This window comes from Gopherus evgoodei, chromosome 2 (assembly GCF_007399415.2).
Source record: "Gopherus evgoodei ecotype Sinaloan lineage chromosome 2, rGopEvg1_v1.p, whole genome shotgun sequence".
In the NCBI taxonomy this organism is placed as follows: Eukaryota; Metazoa; Chordata; order Testudines; family Testudinidae; genus Gopherus; species Gopherus evgoodei.
This window is the reverse complement of record NC_044323.1, coordinates 115,044,030-115,067,720: the sequence shown is the minus strand read 5'-3', so window position 1 is coordinate 115,067,720 and position 23,691 is coordinate 115,044,030. Positions and strand designations below refer to the sequence as shown.

The following is a 23,691-nucleotide window of genomic DNA, read 5'->3' as shown; positions in this document are numbered from 1 at the left end:
CAGACAATCAAAAGATGCCTCCTGTCCCAAAGAGCTTACAGTGTTAAACTTAATACCAGTTGTAGTTCTTTCCTTTCTGAATTACTTTCTCCATTCAGCACATGGGAAAAAAATTTGTGCTACACAATAGGATCATCAAAGGACCAGTTGAAAAAGCTAAAGCTGATTAGGTATAAATATAAGCAGAAGGAATAGATTTAAAATAAAAAATTACAAGTATGGTATATTCTTGAGAGTTCAGAGCTAGTTCTACAAAAATAAGCACTGTGTGTCTGTTGACATTAAGTCCAGTTTTCTCAAACAATGAGTAGGACTAGAGCAGCTTATTGGGAAGTTGTTATGGAGATTCACTTGCATTTGATATTATCCAGCAATCATTTTGTTAACCTGTTATTTGGTGCACTGAGGGAAACTAATAGCAAAGTAAAAGTTACACAAAATGTCTTGACAACTGAGGCCAACTTTTCTTCTGCCTTTAATGGAGTGAATTGTTTTTGTTTGCACAGTGAAACTAAAGATCTGTTAGTGCTGGTTCACTGAACAGTTCAAAAAGGAAAAGACGCTAGCACAAAGGTCTTCTAGTCTGATTTTCTGTTATGATGTATTTTGACATTATAGTGTCTCTAGCACGTCATTATCACAACGGCCTTTTCATGTGCTTGGCTTTCATCAGTATTCCTTTGACAAGGGTGAAGTGGTTTTTGTTCAGATCAGAATTAATCACAGTCAGAAAATGGACATTCTTCCGAAGTTTGTACATCCCAGCCTTGGTTCTAAATCATGACAACAGCAAATGAAAGCATTGCAAACTCATGGAGAGAGGAGTGAAATTTTCCAATGCAGAGTCTGCTTTGAGCCATAGCTGACATTTAAGGTTGTTCAGTGCAGGATGTAGATATGGTAATCATGTTATTCAAGGAGAAATATAACAAAACAAGAACAAGTTGTTGTAGATGATGACTTCTTTATGATTCCTCCCATCTTTTCACTCTTTCCCATCTACCCTTACAAGCCTTATATTGTAACTACATCAGATTAAAAAGACACTACGCTGTCCATCTGAAATCTGATCACTTAAAAAAATTAGTTACAAGTAGTTTCAGGTATTAAATCTTCTTATTCTCCTGACCATCTTTCCTAAAATGTTTTCCTCTGTCCATTTACTGTATGAGGATCAACACTAATATGAGAGGAAACTGATTGATGCTGCAGTCTTGTAATCAGCTCCACATGGTACCTATATGAGGCCTATCTGACTAAAAAAAGGGAAACAGTGGAACTAACTGTTTCCAAAGTGCTGTCAGGTGACCAAAGTAAACAAAGTAGAAGACCAGAGCAAAATGATTTTTGATCTTTAATCTTTTATGGTTCTAGTGAGAACTTGAGTATTGTAACAATAGATCAAACATTTTCAGACTTGAGGTGCAAGTACCTCCAGCTACTGCATTTACTTAACATCACCCTGTGAGTTTTACACAACCATTTTCCCACAGCTGCAGACAGACACTAACCATATGTAGCAGTTAGATCTATATAGTTGCCCTTCCTACACACAGCTGCTGCACCAAAACAGTGTAGAGAAAAAAGAAATATGCACTGGGAAAATTTCCACCAAATACTTAAGTTCTTATTGTAACTGAATCTTCTAAACGGCTTGGCAACCAACTTGAAAAAAGGAAATCTACTGAATTCTCATTGTTGTAATTATTTTATTAAGCTGGCTTTAGTGTTTTCTTAAGTATATTACACATCTGAGATGTGGCAGGTATGCCCTGAGGAAAAACATGTCATCACAAGATGATGAATTGAATCCTGGAAGCAAATGAATTTGTTTTTGGCACAGTGTTTAACAAGGTATTTGTCTCAGATGAAAGCAATGGAAATGTGGAATTAGGTAGATATAGTTTTATTATAATGAAATTAAATGCAACAGTTTGACAATTTTTCATTTGTCAACTCCATTTTTAGAGTTTAGATATTTTAAGATTTAGACTAGCCATTTTAATTTAGAGTGGGCTGAAACTTGGTCTGTGGGTTTGGGTGAAGAAGGGGTTGTCATTAACAAAAAAAAAATTCAATTAGTTTGGCTTTTTCCATTTTGAAATGCATATGTAGGAGACATAACTAAAACGTGGGCTCCCAGATACTCTCTTCCCACAGGCCAGGAGCAAACACTGTTGAACTTCTGAAAAACAACAAAGATGCAATACTGATTTTACCAATCCAGAAAGGTGACCTATGTGCTTCAAATATAAATGTGGCTACTTGAGCATGTGCCATAAACTTACATTGGACTCTGCATTACAGCATGCTTTGCAGCTGCTATGATTAAAGACTTAATACATCATCAGCAGAAAGGGCTCAGAGGAGGGATTGGTGGTTTTGTTGTTATCATTCTTGTCATTCTATTTATAACATCAGTTCCCTCTTTTTAACTTACAAAATCAAAGCTATACTGTCTTAGCCTTCAGCTCACTCTTATTTCCTCCTCAGCCCAGCACTGGTTGTGGCTGTGGTCATGCAGGCAGGACAGGGACTACTTGCCTAGGACCCCTCACGATGAGCCTTTAGAGGGGGTGGGAAGGAGCCCTGGCACCATGCACAGGGAGGTGTAAGCTGCTCCAGGAAAAGGGGACAAGTCATTTACTTTTCCCCCAGAGCAAAGGGGGAACGGAGGAGGAATTGTTCTCAGTGTTTCTCTGTCTCAGGGCAGCTGCATATTGCCTCTGATTCCAGGCAGACTGTAAAATTATAATCAAACCCCAAGTGAAATCAGAGTTAACTCTGCCACTCAGCCTTTATTGTCCCAATGCTCAGTCTTTGCATTAGAGCACGTCCAATGTGTATGGCTAAGCCATGTTTTCTGAAGTATCCTTTAAACACAGAGATGGAAAACGAGAAGGAATATTAGATAAAGATAACAGAAAATTAGAACACAGAATATTAAAAACGAAAAAAGCCAGTAACTCCAATAGTACATTGTGTCATAGCAACAGAAATAATAAGTCTTTTTTGCAAGCTGTGGAGTAACAGTGGATACAATGACGCACAAGCACTCCAATCAAGATTTAGGGCTAAAATATGAAGAGTTGCTTTCTACTTCTAAGTGAAGCACCAAATGACCTAAAATTCACTGGCAAGAATGATGGATGGTAGGCAGGCAGCAAACTCATGTGCTCTGCCTCCTGAAACCTCCGTTTGAAAGAATTGGGTTTATTTAGTTTGGAAAAGAGAAGACTGAGAGGGGACATGATAGCAGTTTTCAGGTATTGAAAAGGGTGTCATCAGGAGGAGGGAGAAAACTTGTTCACCTTAGCCTCTAATGATAAAACAAGAAGCAATGGGCTTAAACTGCAGCAAGGGAGGTTTAGGTTGGACATTAGGAAAAGGTTCCTAATTGTCAGGGTAGTTAAACACTGGAATAAATTGCCTAGGGAGGTTGTGGAATCTCCATCTCTGGAGATATTTAAGAGTAGGTTAGATAAATGTCTATCAGGGATGGTCTAGACAGTATTTGGTCCTGCCATAAGGGCAGGGGACTGGACTCGATGACCTCTTGAGGTCCCTTCCAGTCCTAGAGTCTATGAATCTATAAGAGCTGCAGAATAAGGAAGGCATAATAGTGATCTAATACCTACTTAGGGCTCTACATCATATTTATCTCCAGCACTGGGATGAATTAGGCCCTGATCCTGCACCCAGTGAAAGCAGAGGAAACACTGATTGACTTCATTAGAGGCTGGATAAATCCCTAAATGCATAACTGATGGATTAAAAAAAATACACATGCAATGTCTTTTGAGACCTAATTCCCTCTCCAACAGCCACTTTTATAAGAGAGAAAACACCATCAAAGCAATACTGCATGAAGCAAGAAATATGAATGTCATCCTTTTATTAAATAAAGTATTTAAACTTTAGTTACGGTTTGAAACGTATAGTTTACAGCATGATGATGGAGTCTCATGTTGATGTCAACCTATGAGGATTCAGCAAACACTACAGGTGAACACATATATGTGAGGTCACACCAATGTGAGAACCACAAACACACTTCTATATGTGTGATAGTCAAGATTGACCATGATCATTGCAAGTTATTGCAGCCTTGTTTTGTGCTGTTCGCATTTTTCAAATAAGACTCTTTAACGCTTTATGGGAAAAACACAGTGTAAAGCAAGGACACATACAGCATAAGTGAGTCATTAAGAAAACATCATTGCATTTGTAGCATAATCCAAGTTAATTTTATTGAAGAATAAAACAATGTGCTCCTGCAACTAAAAGAACATAATTTGACCCCATAACTACATTTATTATTGGGAAAATACATTATTTAAAAATAACGATTTAAGGCTATCTTGTCTTATGATGATCATGTTAACCAAGCAAGCTGAATTTTGAAAAACGGCAAAAAGGAAAAAAGATTGGGAGGTTCATAATAAAGCATTTCTCTAAATTCATTTTGCTTTGCTTTCCAGAGTGCAGTTCCTCACTCCATTCACAGTGTCCTGATATTGACTGAGAAGGAATCTGCATTTAGACCTGACAAAGATACTGCAATTCAGGTAACATTAAGAAGAATGTGCAAGATATTTTGTAAAGTTAAATTTTGTTATGAAAAGTTACTTTCCAAAATGTGACTTCATGACATTTTATTTTATTTAGAAGAAATTGATTATTTTTTTGGTGTTTTTAAGGGGTAATTCTGCTTTTACTCACTGAATAATACATTGTACTTTGAGTAGCTCCAATTCAGTAGCACCCTACTGTGTGAGTAGTGCCACTGAAATCTATATCTATCTATAACGTGCTTCTCAATGCAGATCTTATTTTAGGTACTTATGTGGCTGCCATTACCATGATATCTGAGCACATCACAGTCATTAATGTATTTATCCTCACAACAGCCCTGCCGTGTAAGGAATGTAAGGGTGGCAGAATTTGCCCTTTGGGTAGACTTACTGCATAAACCAGTTTGCTGAATTGTATTTTTGTGTGAATTGTGTTCTTTACAATAACATAATGACTTACTGCTGCTATTTTTGTATTTACTATGCAAGAATTTTATAATTAAAATATTTTTAAAAATACAAAATTGATGTTTGAAATGAATATAAAGGGAGCTGAAGTTAGAGCAAAAATGAATTTATTATTTAAATCAGTCAGAACAGAAGCTTGTTCTCCTGAACTTTGTATGTAGAGTTAAAATATACAATTTTCTCTCAATAAAACTTGATAACCAAAGAATTTTAACGTCTTTTTTTTTTCTTTGTATGTAATATTCTCTTGGCACAGATGGTTGTTAGAGACAGATGTCACTTGAGATTTTTTTCCCTTCAATCTTTTATATATTTGTTAAAATATATATTAGTAACAGAAAATATTTTCTACAAATAAGATGTTGCAATTTGGGCCAGATCCTCGGCTGGTGCAGATTTGCATAGTTCCATTGACTTCCTTCCAGAAGACAGAGTATTACACATGAAGAAAATCTGAGGCCTAGTTCTTGACGTCCTTAGATCTACACTCATTTATACCCACTTGAGGATCTGGTCCTCTGTCTCAAGAGATTCTGTAAAAGATTTTGACAACTGGCACTATATAAGTTTTTTTTCCCAGTGGTTTGATTTATGGCATTAATATAGCTCCATTCACAATTTTTCTTTAACAGTATGAAGTCCTCACATCACTGAAGGCTTTGCAAAAGCACATTGACTGTACCCAGTTGACAGCAGAATTTGATGGAACCTTTCTGTATAACCACCATGACTGGATGCGTTTCCGAAAGGTAAGATAGTGCTTGCAGCTCCCATTACTTGTTCTCCTCTGGTTTTATTTTGCCTTTTAGAATGTTCTTGATGGAATTTAGTAACTTTTATTCCTCATAAAAATGAGAAACAAATAGTGCCAGCTAGTCTTGTACATTGCATGTAGGTGGTGTTGAAACATCCCCACACAGCTGTGCCGCTGTGCTCTGTTAATCCTTCGCTAGGTCGGCCTTGGCCTCTGTTCAGCTGTGTCAAGGTTGCAGGATTCAGACAGATTTCCACTCCGGATTATGTTAGATTTGCAAAACTCACTTTCTAACACATATCTGAATCCCTAGGGACAGATCCTCAACTGGTGTCAATCAGCTTAGCTATATTAAAGTCAATAACTGGCCCTGAAGTTTTCTTCATGTGCAGTACTTTGTCCTCTGGCACTGAAGTCAATGGAGCTATGCCAGTTTATGCCAGCTGAAGGTCTGGCATCTATGGAGACTGTATATAACCACACATTCCAAATACTGACTTGGAAAACAATGATCGTATTTAAGGCTATGCCTATTCTGATGTTAAAAAAATATACCTGTCTAAGGTCTAAACGCAGTTTTTGTGCTTATTTAACTATTTCAGTTAAGGAAGTAATTTTTTTTACTGAAATAGATCTATGTAATCCTTGGTGTGAATGTATTTATTCTGTTATAAAAGTGTCTTTTATCTGTGTAGCTTATTCCCCTTGTTAGTTTGGCTTATTCCCTTTATTCCACTTCCCATACAGGAATAGTTATACTGGTATAACTGCATCCACACTAGGGGGGTTGTACCACTTAACTATACTGGTTTCAAACTGATATAGTTAAAGCAGTACAAAACTATGTGTAGACAAGCCCTTACTATAATTAACATACAAATAACTCTTTCTGACCATCTAAGACACTTTAAGTTTAAGAAGCCAAAGCTATTTCCTGAGACTGACTTTTTGAATGTTTTTATCTGTCATCGTGTTTTATCGCTGCAGAAACTGGAACCCTTTATTACAAACTGCAAAGAGGCCATTGTCTTTCTACAGAACTCAGTTTGTTCGCTGAACTCCAACAGAACCCTAAGTACAGTGCAGGTAAGTATTAGCTGATGTCACAAATCCTATGTCTTGAATTCAAAAAATTGGAAGCCTCAGGTAGCTCAGTAATATATTATGGGGATGTTATTAGAGAGAAGCTGAGGAAGAGACATTTGGATCCTGTCTGCGTCAGGTTTAGAGTAGCATTCAGCTATGAGGTCAGAATAGGGTGTCAAGGTTTAGATCTGAAAGTACCGATGTCCCATGAGCTGTTCTCACAAAATTTGAAACCAAGATTGTAGACATCTTGCAAGATGAGCCCTTCTCATAAGGTTTCTGCTATACCTGAAAAACAAACCCTAAAAAATAGACCCTTTTGGTTTATTTTCAATGCAACACAAAATTATAGGGATGAGTTCAGGTATAGTCATTCAAATTTTGCATACCTTTAAAGGAGTTTGGATTCAAGGTTCCAGTTTTGGCCATCTCTAATTATTAGTTTTTTAATAATTTTCTGTTAAAGGTGCCAGTTTGCTAGCCCTGGAAACTGAATTTCTCTGTCTACAAAAGACACACAGCTTAGTCAGTGATGATACAGGCTTCCCCACACTGCCTTGCCAGAGTGCCTGAATCAACCTGAGGGACCAAGTGTAGTGAATGAGAGAGCAATTCGGTCTCCATAATGTTTGGCCAAAAATTATTGCTAAAACTGGTTCAACTCCACCAGTAGAAGCAACTGGGAAATGTAGAGCAAAAATTACAAGTGGGAACCAGGCTTTAACAGGGTTCTGTTATTTCTCTGACCAGTGTGCACATGGATTTGTTTTATAAAAGCCATGCTAGCCAAGCTGTGGTACCAACACTACCTAAGTTTCTAGTAAAATGAGATTAATTGTGTTTCTTCTGTATAGGAGGTCAGAGACTTAATCGATAAACACAAGACAATGATGAAACTTGTTTTGGAAGATGCCTTGCTGGTAACATTAAGGCTGGAGGGTGGAACAATCCTTGCAAGACTCAGGAAAGAGGAATTCTGCAATACAGAAGACTACCGGTAGGTGTTTGCTTTGCAATAAATGCTGCATCAGAGACCTATGTTAATCAGAGAAAGGAAAAGGGAGAGAAAGGGCTTGTCTACATGGTGCTGCAGTTCCGTGTCTGTGTATGTGTGTGTGGGAGAATGAATTGTAGAGAGCACAACATGTTAGATTAAACTGCCCCATATAGACCCTGCTGGTGTGAACTAGAAGGCACCTAGCTGGCAGTGATGCAGTCCTGTAGGAGCACTGTAACAGTCTCTGGCCCATCATATGAATCTGGGCTCGGCTATCCTGTTCCCATCCAGGTGCTCCCAGTTGGGCCAGTTTAGTGCACAGGGCAGCATTTGGTGTTATAAAAGGTCAGTGAGGAGCCAGAACAGACTGAGTCAGTCAGACAAGAGGAGTAGGAGATGGGAGCCACCAGAGAGAGAAGGTGGTTCCTGGAAGAGCAACCAGAGGGATTTGTGGCTGGCATCCCTTAGCCAGAGCTAAGGGGCAGGAGAAGGCTGATGGCAGGAGGAGCAGCAGCAGCAGAGGGTGATGCCTGCTGGCTCTAAACCAGAGAGCCAGAGCCAAGGGCTGAAGGAAGGGGGAACAGCAGAGAGACTTACTCCCTGATGTCTCCTGGCCAGAGAGCTGGGCCCCAGACAAGACTTGAGGACACTCCCAGCAGAGATGGTGTGGGAGTTCCTGCTGCGAAGAGCAGGGTTGTGCCCCAGAAGGAAGGGCTGGGGTGGCTGGTCTGACAGAGGATGATTGACTCAGGATATGTCTACACAGTGACTAGACACCTGCAGCTGGCCTTGCCAGTCACAGGGCTCACAGGGCTCGGGCTGCGGGGCTATTACATTGCTGTGTAGACGTCTGGGCTCAGGCTGAAGCTGGGGCTCTAGCACTCTGGGGGGTGGCCAGGTCCCAGAGTTCTGGCTCTAGCCCACGCCTGGAAGTCCACTCAGCAGTGAAACAGCTTCACAGGCTTAGCCCCTCAAGCCTGAGTCAGCTGGCATGGACCAGTCGCAGGTTTTTCTTTGCTGTGTAGACATACCCAAAGGTGTGGTGGAAGACACTAGGATGGTGAGAACCAAGCTGGGTTTTAAAGGCTACATGCAGTGGGGGATTTGGACTATGTTTTGGGACTACTGGTTATGGACTTTTGCACTATGCGTTTGTTAATAAATTATGACGGACTGGAGCAGTGGCTCTTAACCTTTCCAGGCTACTGTTCCCCTTTCAGAAGTCTGATTTTTCCAGAGTACCCCAAGTTTCACCTTACTTAAAAACTACTTGCTTACAAAATCAGACATAAAAATATGAGCGTCACAGCACACTAGTACTGAAAAATTGCGTACGGTCTCATTTTTGCCATATAATTATAAAATTAATTGATTGGAATATAAACATTGTACTTACATTTCAGTGTGATATTTGAACCTGTTTTTCTCTTGTGAGCCTTGTCTGAAACCCGAGCCCTGCTGCCCAGGGCTGAAGCATGTAACAGCTTCACAGGGCCCACTGTGGCCACCCCTAATGCCAGCTCTTCACTTGTGACCCTAAACCTGTCCTACAACCCCCCTTTGGGGTTGCAACCCCCAGGCTGAGAAACATTGATCTAGATGAGTTGAGTACCCCCTGGAAGGCCTCTGCATACGCCCGGGGGTACATGTACCCCTGGTTGAGAACCATTGGACTTGAGGTTATACTTGTATTGAGTTACTGGGAAGCAATGAGGAAAACTGAGACAAGGAGCCATTTGCAGGTCTTTCCCAAGACCATGAGGGTGTGCCTGAGAGGAGACCACTCATTTACAACGATGTTAACACAAACTAAGGTACTTTTTAGTTCATCCCAGCAGAGTCTGCATGGGGCCATTAGAGTGCAGCATATTAGAGCACTCTACATTTCACACCCTTGTAGACCAGAATGTGGCACCGTTGTAGTCAAGCCCAAAGAGAGAGGAAATGTAACAAGGGGAAGACATGTGTAACGCCTTAACAGATTTCATGTTCCCTACTAAGGAGAATAGCAAATATAGGTATTTTTTGTGCCAGATACTGCCCTCATTTATACATACATGGTTTCTAGTGGACGAAATGGGATTTACATACAAATCGCCTACTGTATATAGCATTTGTCTCTGAGAAGTGATTGACCTAAGGCAAAACAGAGTAACAAACATTAAATTTTTCAAAAATTTCAAAAAGAAGCAAATTTTAAATCTCTCCATCTGAAAAAGTGCTTGTTAATTTAATTGAAAATTTCAGAGAAACGTTTCATATTCTGGGAGTTACCTTCAGATTTTCAGAACATGAAGTTAAGATACCTGTTTTTGGCAGAGGTTTGAGGCTGGCTGAAACTCAGTCTTATAATGGAAGACTGGTTGCAGACTTGGGCCCTCTCTAATTCAACTATTTAATACCTCATGCAGGTGAGGTAGCGAGAGGGTTGGTGAGCAAACACATACCTGGTGAGTCAGAAATTAAAAGAGGCAGGTATTATGCCAATCTGATCAGATTAGGTCATTAGCGTGCAGAGAATTCTATAACTGTAATAAGGTCTTGCTCCTGCAAAGCACTTGCCTAACTTTAAGACTTGAATCTTTGCTGAATCAAGGCTTTATATACAGCTTTGGGTTAGTGCAGCCTGGCTGGCTGAAACAACTCCATTTATATACAACAGCCAAGATTTTAAAAAATGACTAGTGATTTTTGGATGCCTTAGAAAGTCTGCTGAGCTACACATGCTTGAGCACCCAGCAGCTGAGATACCTCAAATCACTGGTCACTTTTGAAAATCTTGGCTGCCATGTATCTGGTTCTGAGTAGGATATATTTTTCTTTGACAAGTTGAACAAGCAAACACACAGCTAATACGTTCTGTAAGTGTTGGCTTGTTGGCCCAAACCTCCTTTGCTTTGCTGATTAACAAATTTGATTGTCGTCTTCTGAAATATAGAGCGGACTTTTCTGGCATTGTGTTTGCACTGGACATTTATGTGTTGTTTTTCCCCCCGTAGAGATGCCATGGAAGCTATAACAAGATTGTACAATCAAGTAGATGAGGAGGTCCATAGGCTGGTTCTCATATCGAATAAGTGTCTGCAACAACTGGAGAATCTCCAGGAAATAAGAAAATTTGAAGAACATTGTGACCAGGTCAGTACTATTTTTGAGATTTAATGTGTACCAGCTATAGGGCTAACCTTCCATCATGGGGCCAAATTAATCTGTGAATATAAGCTATATATTGGGTTGGCCATATAAGTGTGTATGCAGTGCAAATAATGTCACAGTTCGGGGTAACTGCACCTGTATTCCTTTATGGTCTGGCCAGGACATCCACTCTAGGCTCCAGGCTCCTCAGCTGTCACCTCTCCTGGGCAGAAATGTCTCTCTCTCCCTTCTCACCCAAGGTTTTCAGGCTTCACAGTCCCTACCTACACTGTGAGTTCCGTGGCAAGTCAGACTGCCTAAGTAAGCCTGCTGTGCTTTCTTGTAAGAGGTTATGAACAGTTGTAATTGTCCACAGTTGCAAGTTACCACACAGCCCTTTATAAGCAAGCACAGTTATTCTTAAGGTGAAAGCATTACACAGAAAACACATTAAAGACAATAAAAGAATGTACATGCCTGTGCATAAGCCAGAGATCCTCCCCTACTCCAACGAGGGCTCTGGTAGGATTCAGTCCTTCAAACTCCAGTATGTGGGTTTTCTGTAGTCACAAGATCATAACAGCTTTTGCTCAGAACAAGAACCCATATGCATAGATTAGCCTTTCCTTTCTACAGCCTGGGTTTATGATCTGCAGAGAACTTAAATAGGTAATCAGCCAAGGAGTGGTTCTCTCCTCAAGACGTAGATTCAAAAGGTTGTGTCTGGACGTGGGAATTTGCATTCCACTCCTCCGAGGTATCTCCTGGGAAATCCACTTCACTTTGTTGGTCCAGAAAGTTTTTTTGTCTGGCACTTTAAAGCTAATAGCACTTCTCAGATTTTACATTGGCCATGTCTCCCCACTAGAATAGTTATGTACAATCCCATAATAATACATAAACTTTGCATTTATAATACATCGGACTGTAAAGCTATTTAAATTTAATTCAGTAAGGTCTCCCAAAGATATTGCAGGAAATTGCCATATCTGTCACAAGGGTGAACTTTCCAAGTCAGTGAAACATCTGTAATAAATCCTGAGTACAGAAAATGTAAATATTTTAATAAATGTTTTTTAAAATTAGCACAGACCTTTTGGCTCTTGGTATTCAGTGAGCTATCCTAATTATGTTTTTATTCATTAATCACTAATGATCTTGCCCTACAGTCTCTACAGGCAAATTTCTCACTGAGTTCAATGGGAGTTTTGCCTGTGTAAGGAGTACAAGGTGAGGCCTAACATATGATGCAAAATAACATATGTTTGACTAAAGTGTCCGTTACTAAATGCAGTTCATAAAATGGCTTTCTAGATAAATTGTATATAAGGAGAGAGATATTTTTTCATAGTTTTGAAATGCAGAATTTAAAAGATTTATTTGGTATATGTTCACAGGAGTTTAATTTGCTTTAATAAAGTTGCTTAATTTCTGTGTTAGATATAATTTACTCATTAATTTTAAAAAACAAATCTTGTATCTTCTATAGATAAAACTCTGGTTTGAAAATGAAAGGGAGCGATATCTTGGTCCTTTAGATCAAGAGCTGCTCTCTCTGGAAAGTGTGAAGAAGCAGCAAGAAGAATTCAGAGTTTTCAGTGACAAAGTGACGGTGAGTATTGTACTAAGGACCACTTGTTTTTGCTTTTGTTATTTTAGTTGCATCTGCAATAGCCTAATAGAAAATTAACTGAGGAAATACAAACCAAAGCTGTAATAGATTAAGAATGTTAATTTCACTGATTATTGGTAATATAACAACACTAACTTTGTGGCTCTGGGAAAGTTACTGCCTCTTTAACTGAAATTTTTTTTTTATATCCAAGAAGAAAACAAGTAATACATGGAGAGGGAGAGCTATGCATGTGCAAGAGGGACTGCACGGATTCTCAGTACTGCAAAGCATAATTGAGGAATTTAGGAGAGAATTTTTAATTAATCTGTGGCCAGAAACAACAAAAATCATAAATGACATTAATAACTCAGTGCCCATATAGTACTGGGAATAGAACTCTGTAGTTTGTGTTCCAGAAATAAAAGGGCCTGATCCAGTACTCATTGAAGTAAATGGAAAGGCTCCTTTCGGCTGCAGTGGGCTTTGGGCCAGGTCCACACACACCTACCACTTGTGCTAAAGAAGAGTGGCTGCTTTCTGTGGTAGAATGTTTACTCTTAAACATTTTTGGAGACCAACCACAGTGTCATGTGGAGGTCTGCCATCACAGTACATCCATGAGGAGCAGCATACACAGGCACACCAACCAATAAATGGTAAATGAAGCCAGAAAAAAATGGGAAGTTAGATACATACATGCCCTCATGTGTCTGACAAAGTGGGTATTCACCCATGAAAGCTTATGCTCTAATACATCTGTTAGTCTTAAAGGTGCCACAGGACTCTCTGATGCCCTCCTAGAGCTTAATAAAGAGAAAAGTTCAGCTTGTAACTATTTCATATAAAGAAATTGCATCAAGAAGGGTACAGGAGAGCTGTTACTTGTGAAACAAAAGTTCTCACAATGATATTAAGTGCAATATAACCATGACTCCTCTAAACATGTAGTAATAATTCTTTTCAAATGTTCAAGCTTAATTGACTGTAGCTTTTGCTCCATCATATCATTATTTTCTTTCTTTGTGCTTCCCAAAATAAATTTAGATTTATAAAAAGCCCAACAGTAATTTTATCTTAGCAGAACACTATCAAAAAGGGAAAAAAGCACCAAATGGATCAGCAAGAGTGATAATTCACTTTTGACCTTTTGGTCACTTAGCAATTGGCCTATAACAAATGACCATGCCAAACAAGAATTCAGACAGCAGAGGAAGCAATGTGCTAATGTAGTATGTTTCATTTTGTACTCAACAGCAATATTGTGAGAAAGGGCTGCAGCTGATACAAAAGAACTGCTCACTGAACTTGGAAGAAAAAGTTCAGACCTTCAAGAGTTATTTGAGTAATGTCAGCACTCAGACAGAGGAAAGGAAGAGTGAGCTGGAGAAGCTGATCCACTTGTGTGAGTTTTACGAGATGGTAAGAGAAACATTTCAGGTTCAGTACAGATTTACAGTAGTTTAAATATTTGTGCAACAATATTCCGTAAAATGTGTTTTGTATGAACCTCTTCTTCTGCACTCCAAGGTACTGGAGCTGCTAGTGAGTTTCTCAGACTGCTGGGAGGTATCGATGCACTTTCCCATGCACTGTACCTGATAGCAAGATTTCTTTGACAAATCAGTAGTGACACTTTTTTCTTCTTCTTCTTCTAGTGCATTTTTTTTAGCCATGTCCTAGCTAAAGAATAGTTTGTCCACGAGATTTCCAAATAGGCCTGTTTGAAGGACTCTGGTGAGGTGTAGCCCACAGGATCAAATTTGAGGCATGTCAAAATGGCATGTCAGAATCTGGCAAACATCCAAAGGACGTTGATGACTCTTCAAAGTTCACCAGAGCACTGATGAACTTCAAAAGTTTTCTGAAGTAATTTGTAGTTTGGCAGCTTAAAATGACATGCTTTGTCGCACCCACTAACACCTCCACAATAACATTATTAGGAGCAGGGATTCCCTCCTGCAGGCCTCCCAGGACAACAGTATCTAAAGCCAGCACAAGTTAGTGTCAGCACATCAAGACAGAGCTGTATTGGTCATTCCAAGTGCCTGAGCAAAGGTATATTGGCATTTGGTATTCCCCAGAGTACCTCAGCTGTCCAAATAAACAACTGAGAATGGCAATTCTTCCCTCCCCCTAATCTGGATGTCTGGTATCAGGGGGTAGCTATGTTAGTCTGTAACAGGCATCCATATAAAAAACCTGAAGAAGTGAGAAGTTTTTTTACCCACAAAAGCTTATGCCCAAATAAATCTGTTAGTCTTTAAGGCGCCACCGGACTCCTTGTTGTTTATCTGGATGTCTGTTATTTTCCTGCTTTGCATTAAGTGTGGGTGTATATATTGGAATAATGGCCGGACAGAGAAAGCAGCGTCATTCAGAAACACCCACAAGCACCAGAAGGGTCAAAAGAACAGGCAGAGTTTAGGCAGGAAATTACATGTGTAGCTGCAACCCATGAGTGCAGTTCGATGGGAGTTATTGCCCCACCTAAACTGCAAGCCTCAGGCAGGCACAGGATTCCCCCTCCCCGATGCGCAGCCCCATTGGCCTGATTGGAGCTGCTCCCTTCCCCCAGATGTAGAAGTCAGACTAGGCCTATGCTGCAGCAACAGAACAGAAGCTAAGCTGGCTGTTCCCTGCCCAGAGTCTCAGTGAATCTAATGCCCTGTGCACTGCACATGCAATCACAAGACTGGCAATTAGGAGCTTTTTTTTTTTTCCCCAAGTATTATAAAATTATAAACCCAGCCAGAAACAGTAGTACCAGAGTGAGACAGGTTTTCCTGTATGGACCACAGTCTGGATCTCTTCTTTCTCTTGTGAATGTGTAGGCAAAACCTTTTTAAATCTGCCCTATACACAGATAGTCATATACTGCTCTTCATCCAAGAACTTACATACCCGACTGGCCAGAATTTTTCTCTGCACAATTATGAAGCTCCAAATGACATAATAAGCACCTTTACCCTTTTAAATAATTGTTTCTGTGCTTCTGTAATATAAAGGGAATCAAATGAAAAATGTATAAACCTAAGCTTTTTCACAGGCATGCTATGTATAAAACCACAGAGTAATTCATCCTTACTACAGCAAAGCTACACATGAAAGCACTTATTATTATTTATTTAATATTTGTTTAACTGTAACACCCAGAGACATCAATCAGGATCAGTGCCCCAGTGTTCTAGGCACTGTACTAATGCAAGATCTCTGCCCAATGGAGTTTAGAGTTCAAGAAGATCGTAATCTCCACTGGAAAAATAATTATATAAGCACCAGGTAAATCAGTTTCAAAATAGTTAATCTGTTGATAGGCAACCTCAAAAGGGTCAGAATTCAGTCTGGGCCACCATCCAAAAATTTGGCTGTTTATCTGAAGTATCCAAACTATGGAGGACCCTCACTCAGTTCTGGTCTTATCTTCTCAGAGCAACGATAGTCACCTCTGGTTTCTTTGAAGGCAGGCCAGTTCTTTCTTCCAGTTTCTTCAAAGGGGAGGACCACCGCCTCCCCAAATTCAGGATTGTCTTTGAGGAAATAATCAGGCCTAGTCCCATACCTTAGAAGGGAGCAGTACAGAACCGCACTCACGTCTTTGCAAGTAGTTTTTGGGGAATCCCCAAAAATCAGGCCCTAGGAAAATGACAGCTACTCGGGTCCTGATTCTCCTCTCAGACCTGGTCTACACTGCGGGGGTGGGGGCTGTCAATATAAGATACACAACTTCAGCTATGGGAATAGCCGCAGCTCCCCCGTCAACTCCACTTCCGCCACTCGCCCTGATGGAGTTGTGGAGTTGACGGAAGCGCATTTGGGGATCCATGTATCACATCTAGACGAGATGCGATAGATCGATTGCTACTCACCAATCTGGCAGGTAGTCTGGACGTACCCTCACTTACATCTTTTACATTGGTGCAGTTCTGCTGAGTTCGCTAGAGATACTCTTGATTAATATCAGTGTACCCAAATGGAGAATTGGGTCCTAAGGCTTTTGGTTTCTTCCCCCTCCTTCTGATTCTGAAAGTTTAAGTGAGTAGGTAGCACAGAATATCAGTGCAGATTAAATTAAACAAGGCTCGTTTCTGTTGGATTTCAATGCCGGCATTGAAAACCTTTTCACTGTAGCTTCTAAATTGTAGAAAAATTGCTTCATTGAGATTAAGTATAAACACCCCTTTTATGTCACGGGAACTCTTTGGCTCTTAGGAACAACCTAAAAGATAATATTTTGTCTTGGGAAAATTGTCTGGTTTAGAATTTTAAAAAATAAGTTGGTTAACAACTGCCAGTAGTACAACAGTACTTTTTAACTTGTGGGTCATTAATTTAGTAATATAGGCCCTGATCCAGCAAAGCACTTACGCACATACTTTAACGCATGGGTAGAGCCATTGATTTCAGTGAAACTACTCGTGCTGAAAGGTACCTGCACTTAAGTGCTTTACTGGGATCAGGACTGACACTGTGTGTACAAGAGGCCGCAGGGTCAAATCCTGTAGAACAAAATTTCTTGACAAGAAAAAGTAGTCTTGAGGTGAGATACAAGATTGGCAGTTAGGTATTCTGGGTTTGATTCTCAGCTACATCAGAGTTTTCTGTGTGACCTGGGGTAATTCACCAAACCTCATGACATGTGAATAATATTTCCCTACTTCATGGGTGTTGGGCCTTAATTCACTAAGGGCACACAGCAATTTAAGCCTAGGTTTAGTGAGACTCGAGTCACCTGACCTGTGTCAGGGAACCCTATGTTAAGGATTTTCAGATCTGTGTTTGAACCTAGGGTTCTGGTGTACACATTGCAGTGCACAGACCCTAGTCAAAGTAACCCTGTTCCAGAGTGGCTAATGCCCCCCACCATAGTGTTGATACTCTAGCCCAGTGGTTCTCAACCAGGGGTACCCAGAGGTCTTCCGGGGGTACATCAACTCATCTAGATATTTGCCTCGTTTTACAACAGGCTACATAAAAAGCACTAGTGAAGTCAGTACAAACTAAAATTTCATACAGACAGTGACTTGTTTATACTGCTCTATATACTATACACTGAAATGTAAGTACAATATTTATATTTCTTTGATTTATAATTCTATGATAAAAATGAGAAAGTAAACAGTTTTTCAGAACTAGTGTGCTGTGACACTTTTTTATTTTTATGTCTGATTGTGTAAGCAAGTCGTTTTTAAGTGAGGTGAAACTTGGGGGTACCCAAGACAAATCAGACTCCTGAAAGGGGAGCAGTAGTTTGGAAAGAGAGCCACTGACCTAGCCCTACAAATGTGTTGCACTGTGGGAAATCTCTACTGCCCACCCTGTTTCCTAACTGGTGGTGGTGCTGTTAATGGCACTCAGGTGCCCAGAAGCAGCACAAATATATAAACTGCACAATTCGCTCCTTTGGTGGCTGTCTCAGTAGAATGACGGCAGTTTGAGAAAGCTTTATACTGAGCTACCTTCTAATCAGAGAATTGGGCTCTCCAGCACCGGGCTGAGTCACACGGGCAGGAAAATTCCCATGTGCACCTGTTTTGAGGATAATTAGCACATCAGTCTCCAGGGCTGTCTGACTATTACAATGAAACTTTGCACTTCTTCATTTTTAAAGTGGGATGTTCAGCAACAGTATTTTTGTTTGTTTGGGTTTTTGTTAGTTTTGTCTGTTTAGAAGTTTGACATAAAATGAAGGTATCAGTGAAAAAACACACACACACCCTAGCCTGCTGCTGCTGGCTGCAGAGTGGTAAAGTGCATCCCCAGGGCTCAGGGTGCAGTGTGTTCCAGCACCCACCGGGCGGGATCCCTTATCCCTGCCCCCACCACACCTCAGGGGGTAGGGATAAGGGATCCCCAGGAGGCTGTGGGGAAGTTTGGGACTGACTCACACTTGCCCCCCTGACAGTGCACGCTGCCTGGGCACCTCTGCAACACACTGCCTTAGGAAGGACAGGGGGGCCCGGGAGCAAGGGCCAGAGAGTGGAGCAGGATCAAACGGCTGCCCTGCAGGGTGGTGGAGCAGCTGAGGTGTTGGGGATCATCCCTCCCCTGGCTGTGCTGAGCCAGGAGCTCTGCCACTCCCAGCAGGGCAGCTGCTTAGTCCCAGCTCCATTCTCTAGCCATTCCTCCTTTTCTGCCGCCCCCCCCCCGCCCCTCTCTTGGACTGCACCACAGCTTGTCAGCATAGAGAGGACTAAGGAAGTTGTCTCAAAGAACTTTGGGATACATCCAGAGAACTTTTGGGACCTGAGTCCAGCCAGAGCCACATGCACACAGGAATGCAATAGGCTTGGATGCTTAAGACGCAGCTTAACACGGCCTTGGACCCTCCAATCCTGGTTTCAAGCCCTAGGTTAACACAACGGGTGAGTGGATGCAAAGGAGGTTAGGCTTGATCCCAGGCTCAAGCCCGGGCTTACATTGCTGTGTAGAACATACCATAAGAAGAAAAATTCATCTCTGGGTAAAGGGACAGCACAACACCTATTCAGCACTTATATCATGTTAAGATCTATTATGAGCACTTAAATGGGACTTAAACGTTGCACAGGCCTTTTGCTGGTCCTCTGACACAAGGTTGACTTTCACCCTGATGTTTGTAAATTGCTTTGAGATTCTAAAGCAGAAGGTGTTATATGAATACACAGTCTTATTATTTAACTGTACTTTTCATTTTTAATCCAGGCACATAGGTGGATGTTACACTGCAATGAGTATCTTGAACATCTTACTGTGGAGAACAAATACTCTCAATCAGTGATTCAGAGTTTGCAGAGCTACCAGCAAGAAGCTACAAAAGTTTCTGCAGAAAACTTTCAAAAAGTGAATGAGATAGTATTGGGTCTAGCTAGCAAAAAGGAACTAAAACAATGGAATATTTTATGGCTAAAATGTCAGCAAACAAGGCACCATTTAGAAGAGGTCCTTTCTGAAGCTCTCAAAGGTTCCAACAAAGAAACTTCTCGCAAAGTCCCCCAGGAAGCGGATGTGAAAGTTAACTGTGAATTTGATACTGAAGGTGCTACACGACCAAGTCAGTCCCTTTCTCGACTCTCTTCTAGCACTGATAACGACATTTGGGATAATAATACTAAGCCATTGCATAAACCTCAGCATATGAGCCTGCCATCCGGAGTACCACCTTTTTTAGATCATGAGAATTCCAATCAGAATATGGATGTGTATGTGCAGCTTAATGCCTCTCCACCACAGACATTTACTCCGCTCTTGGGTGGGCGTCAAAGGGCTAGCCCAATCTCAGAAGATATGGACAGTGTTTCCACCTCAGGATCAGCCTCCTGCTATTCTGAGCCAGTCCAGTCACCAACTACCCGCCACAGAAAACATCCACTAAAGAAAATCATGAAGAAAACGCAAAGCTTTGAGTTTACTCAGCTTGAGAGCAGCCCCAGCGAATTGCACCGTCACGGATACACTGGAGTTTACATCAAGGGATTGGAGGTGGCCAGCAATGTTGCTGCTGAGAAAAAATACATGCAGCGCTTGAATATTAAAAGCCCTTTGATTAGTAGAAACCGAAGTTTATCTTCCCCATCAAGGATCCATCATACAGAAGAAGAAGAAAAAAAGCGAGCAGGAAGGTGAGAAATGGCCACAACACAATCCATTTTGTTGAGTGAGGAACAAATAAAGTACTGAATATTCTAAACGCTTTCTGAAAAACAGTTTAAAAGAGACATTAAATTCAACATGCCGAATACAAAATAAGTTGTTCATTTTAATGGGACACTGTCAAGTCATTTTAGGCCCAACATTTAGATTTGGTGGGGCTAAGGGAGACGGTTTTTGATAGTTTATACATCTTAATAGGCAAAATCCTTAGACTTTTTATTGAGGCCCTCTGAAATCAAGTAAGAGTTTAGTGGAAACTGAGTAAGGACTTCAAGATTTAAGCTCCAATCCTGCAAAGACTTGCACACATGCTTAACTTTTATGAATCTGTAATCTCAGATTTTGGAGAATTGCTGGAGAATTGCTAATATGACTGGAGAATTGCTAATATAGTACCCATTTTTAAGAAAAGGGAAAAAAGCGATCTAGGAAACTAAGGGCTTGTTAGTTCGACCTCCAATTGTATGCAAGGTCTTAGAACAAGTTTTGAAAGAGAGAATAATTAAGGACATAGAGGTAAACAGTAATTAGGTAAGATACAACATAGTTTTACAAAAGGTAGATTGTGCCAGACCAATCTGATCTTTTTCTTTGAGAAGATAACTGATTTTTTAGACAAAGGATGTGCATTTCAGTAAGGCATTTGATACAGTTCCGCATGGGAAGTTATTAGTTAAATTGGAAAAGATAGGATTTTTATGAGATTTGAAAGATGGATAAGGAACTGATTAAAGGAGAGACTACAACAGGTCAGACTGAAAGATGAACTGTCAGGCTGGAGAGAGGTTACTAGTGGTGTTCCTCAGGGATCAGTCTTGGGATCCATTTATTTAACATTTTTTATTAATGACCTTGGCACAAAAGGTGAGAGAGAGTGCTAATAAAATTTGCAGATGACCCAAATTTGGGAGGTATTGCCAATATGGAGGAGGACTGGAATATCATACAAGAAGATCTGGATGACCTTGAAAACTGGAGTAATAGAAATGGAATGAAATTTAATAGTGCAAAGTGCAAGTTCACGCACTTAGGGACTAACAACAAGCATTTTTGCTATAAGCTGGGGACATATCTATTGGAAGCAATAGAGGAGGAGAAAGACCTGAGTATATTGATTGAGCACAGGTTGACTATGAGCCACCAATGTACTGCAGCCATGAAAAAAGCTAATGCAGTCGAGGGATGCATCAGCTGAGGTAATTCCAGTGGAGATAGGGATGTGTTAGTACAATTATACAAACCACTTGTGAGATCTCATCTGGAATACTGTGTACAACTCTGGTCTCCCATATTTAAGCAAGGTGAACTCAAACTGGAACAGGTGCAGAGAAGGGCTACTAGGATGATCAGAGGAATGGAGAAACTACCTTATGAGAGGAGACTCAAAGAGTTTGGCTTGTTTAGCCTAACCAAGCAAAGGCTGAGGGGAGCTATGTTTTCTCTCTATAAATACCTGGGAGGGAGGGGAGTTATTCAAGTGCCAATATGGACACAAGAACAAATGGATATAAACTGGCCATCAACAAGTTTAGGTTCAAAATTAGATGAAAGTTTCTAACTATCAAAGGAGTGAAGTTCTGGAACAGCCTCCCAAGGAGAGCAGTGGGGTCAAAAAACCTAACTGGCTTCAAGACTGAGCTTGACAAGTTTATGGAGGGGATGGTCTAATGAAACTGTCTGCAATGGTGTGTAGCAAATCTGCGACTGCTAGTAGCAAAAATCCCCAATGGCCAGTGATGGGACACTAGATGGGGAGGGCTCTGAGTTACTCCAGAGAATTTTTTACCGGGTGTCTGGCTGGTGGGTCTTGCCGACATACTCAGGGTACAACTGATTGCCATAGTTGGGTGGGGAAGGAATTTTCCCCTGCTCAGATTGGCAGACCCCTGGGGAGGAGGTAGGGTTGCCTTCCGCGGTGGCATTGGGCGCAGGTCACTTGCAGGCTTAAACTAGTGTTAATGGTGGATTCTCTCTAACTTGAAGTCTTCAGATCATGATTTGAGAACTCCAGTAAAAGCCAGAGGCTGCCGGTCACTCCCCTCCTTCTCCCGTCCCCTGGAGTCCGGCCGCTGTGTGTGCAGCACTCTGGGGGTCAGGGCTGCGCGCTCCTGTAGGGCAGTGTTTGGCTCTGCGGGGAGACGGAAATGCTCCCCGGTCAACCGGAGCTCTGCCGCCGCATGCGCAGTGCTCTGAGGGACAGGGCTGTGTGCTCCCGCGAGGAAGCGTATCTGGCTCTGCGTGGAGCCTCATGGTAAGGGGTCCAGGGCTGGAGGGGTTGGATAAGGGGTTGGAGCAATCAGGGGACAGGGAGCAGGGTGGGTGGGATGGGAGGTGGGATCCCAGGGGGGTGGTTAGGGGCAGGGGGTCTCTGGAGGGGGCAGTCAGGGGACTGGGAGCAAGGAGGGTCTGGGGGGGGCAGGTAGGGTAGGGGGGTGTCTGGAGGGGGTAGTCACGGAAAAAGGAGCTGGGGGGGTTGTATGAGTCGGGAGTCCTAGGGGTCCTGTCAGGGGGCGGGGAGTGGTTGGATAGGCATGGGAGTCCCGGGGGTCTGCCTGGGGGCAGTGGTGTGGATAAGGGTCAGGGCAGTCGGGACAGGTAGGGGGTATGGTCCAGTCAGGGGACAAGGAACAGGGAGGCTTAGGTAAGGGTTGGTGTTCTGGGGGGCAGGGGTCCCAGGAGGGGGTAGTTAGGGGACAAGAAGCAGGGGGGTTGGGAGTTCTAGGGGGGCAGTCACCCAGCCCTCTGCCCTGACCCTCGATCCCCCACACACAGACACTCCACTCTACCCTCTGCCCTGAGCCCTACACCTCCGCACACACCCAGGCCCGACCTGAGCCCTGTACCTCCCTCATACACACCCAGCCCTCTGCTTGACTCCTTCATTTCCCCCCCTACAACCCTACGCTTGACTCTGGCACCCCCCCCCCCCACATACCCAGTCCACCCCTGCCCTAGCACCTGCACCCCTCCCATACCCAGCCCCCAGCCCTGATTTCAGCCCTCCGCCCTGACTCTTGAACCCCCCCTCACATATCCCCAGCCCTCCCACACCCCATGCATGCACCACATCCCCACCCAGGGCACCAAACAGGAGCTCCTCCCCACATTCCCACCGGCACTCCTCACATCAAAGGGTCACTGCCCAGGTAAGTGCCCCACACCCAAACCTCCTGCCCCAACCCTGAGCCCCCTCCCTCATCCTAGCTCCTGGTCAAACCCTTCACCCCCAGCCCTGTGCTCAGTCCACTCCCACCCTCAGCTCAGTGCAGAGAGAGGAAGAGAATGGGCCAGAACCAGGGAGAAGGTAGGTACCCACTGTATATGGGGAGGGCCGGGACCCCAGACTGGCAGCGGGCTGAGCGGATCCGGCAGCCGGGATCCCAGCTGGCAGGAGCTGGCGGATGGAATCCCTGAGCAGCAGTGGGCTGAGCCG

The 23,691-nt window shown here is 42.2% G+C and overlaps 1 protein-coding gene and 1 long non-coding RNA gene across 8 annotated transcripts in view; one reads left to right on the top strand and one right to left on the bottom strand.

Annotated features, from left to right (window-relative positions):
- The window catches only part of PLEKHG4B (pleckstrin homology and RhoGEF domain containing G4B), a 213,438-nt gene that overhangs the window by 152,485 nt on the left and 37,262 nt on the right, over positions 1 to 23,691 (top strand). For all 7 annotated transcript variants that reach the window (XR_003998924.1, XM_030551545.1, XM_030551540.1 and 4 more), the window contains 8 exons: positions 4,482 to 4,568; positions 5,675 to 5,791; positions 6,784 to 6,882; positions 7,737 to 7,879; positions 10,879 to 11,017; positions 12,504 to 12,626; positions 13,884 to 14,048; positions 19,311 to 20,227. Coding sequence is in view for 6 of the 7 variants with exons in the window: in XM_030551545.1 (XP_030407405.1) it covers positions 4,482 to 4,568; positions 5,675 to 5,791; positions 6,784 to 6,882; positions 7,737 to 7,879; positions 10,879 to 11,017; positions 12,504 to 12,626; positions 13,884 to 14,048; positions 19,311 to 20,227 (1,790 nt within the window). In the remaining variant the exon portion in view is untranslated. The remainder of the gene's footprint in view (positions 1 to 4,481; positions 4,569 to 5,674; positions 5,792 to 6,783; positions 6,883 to 7,736; positions 7,880 to 10,878; positions 11,018 to 12,503; positions 12,627 to 13,883; positions 14,049 to 19,310; positions 20,228 to 23,691) is intronic.
- Positions 18,332 to 23,463, bottom strand: LOC115646075. Its single transcript, XR_003998925.1, has 3 exons — positions 23,364 to 23,463; positions 19,951 to 19,953; positions 18,332 to 18,344 (listed from the first exon to the last, which is right to left on the bottom strand). It is a non-coding gene; the product is annotated as an uncharacterized LOC115646075 (long non-coding RNA).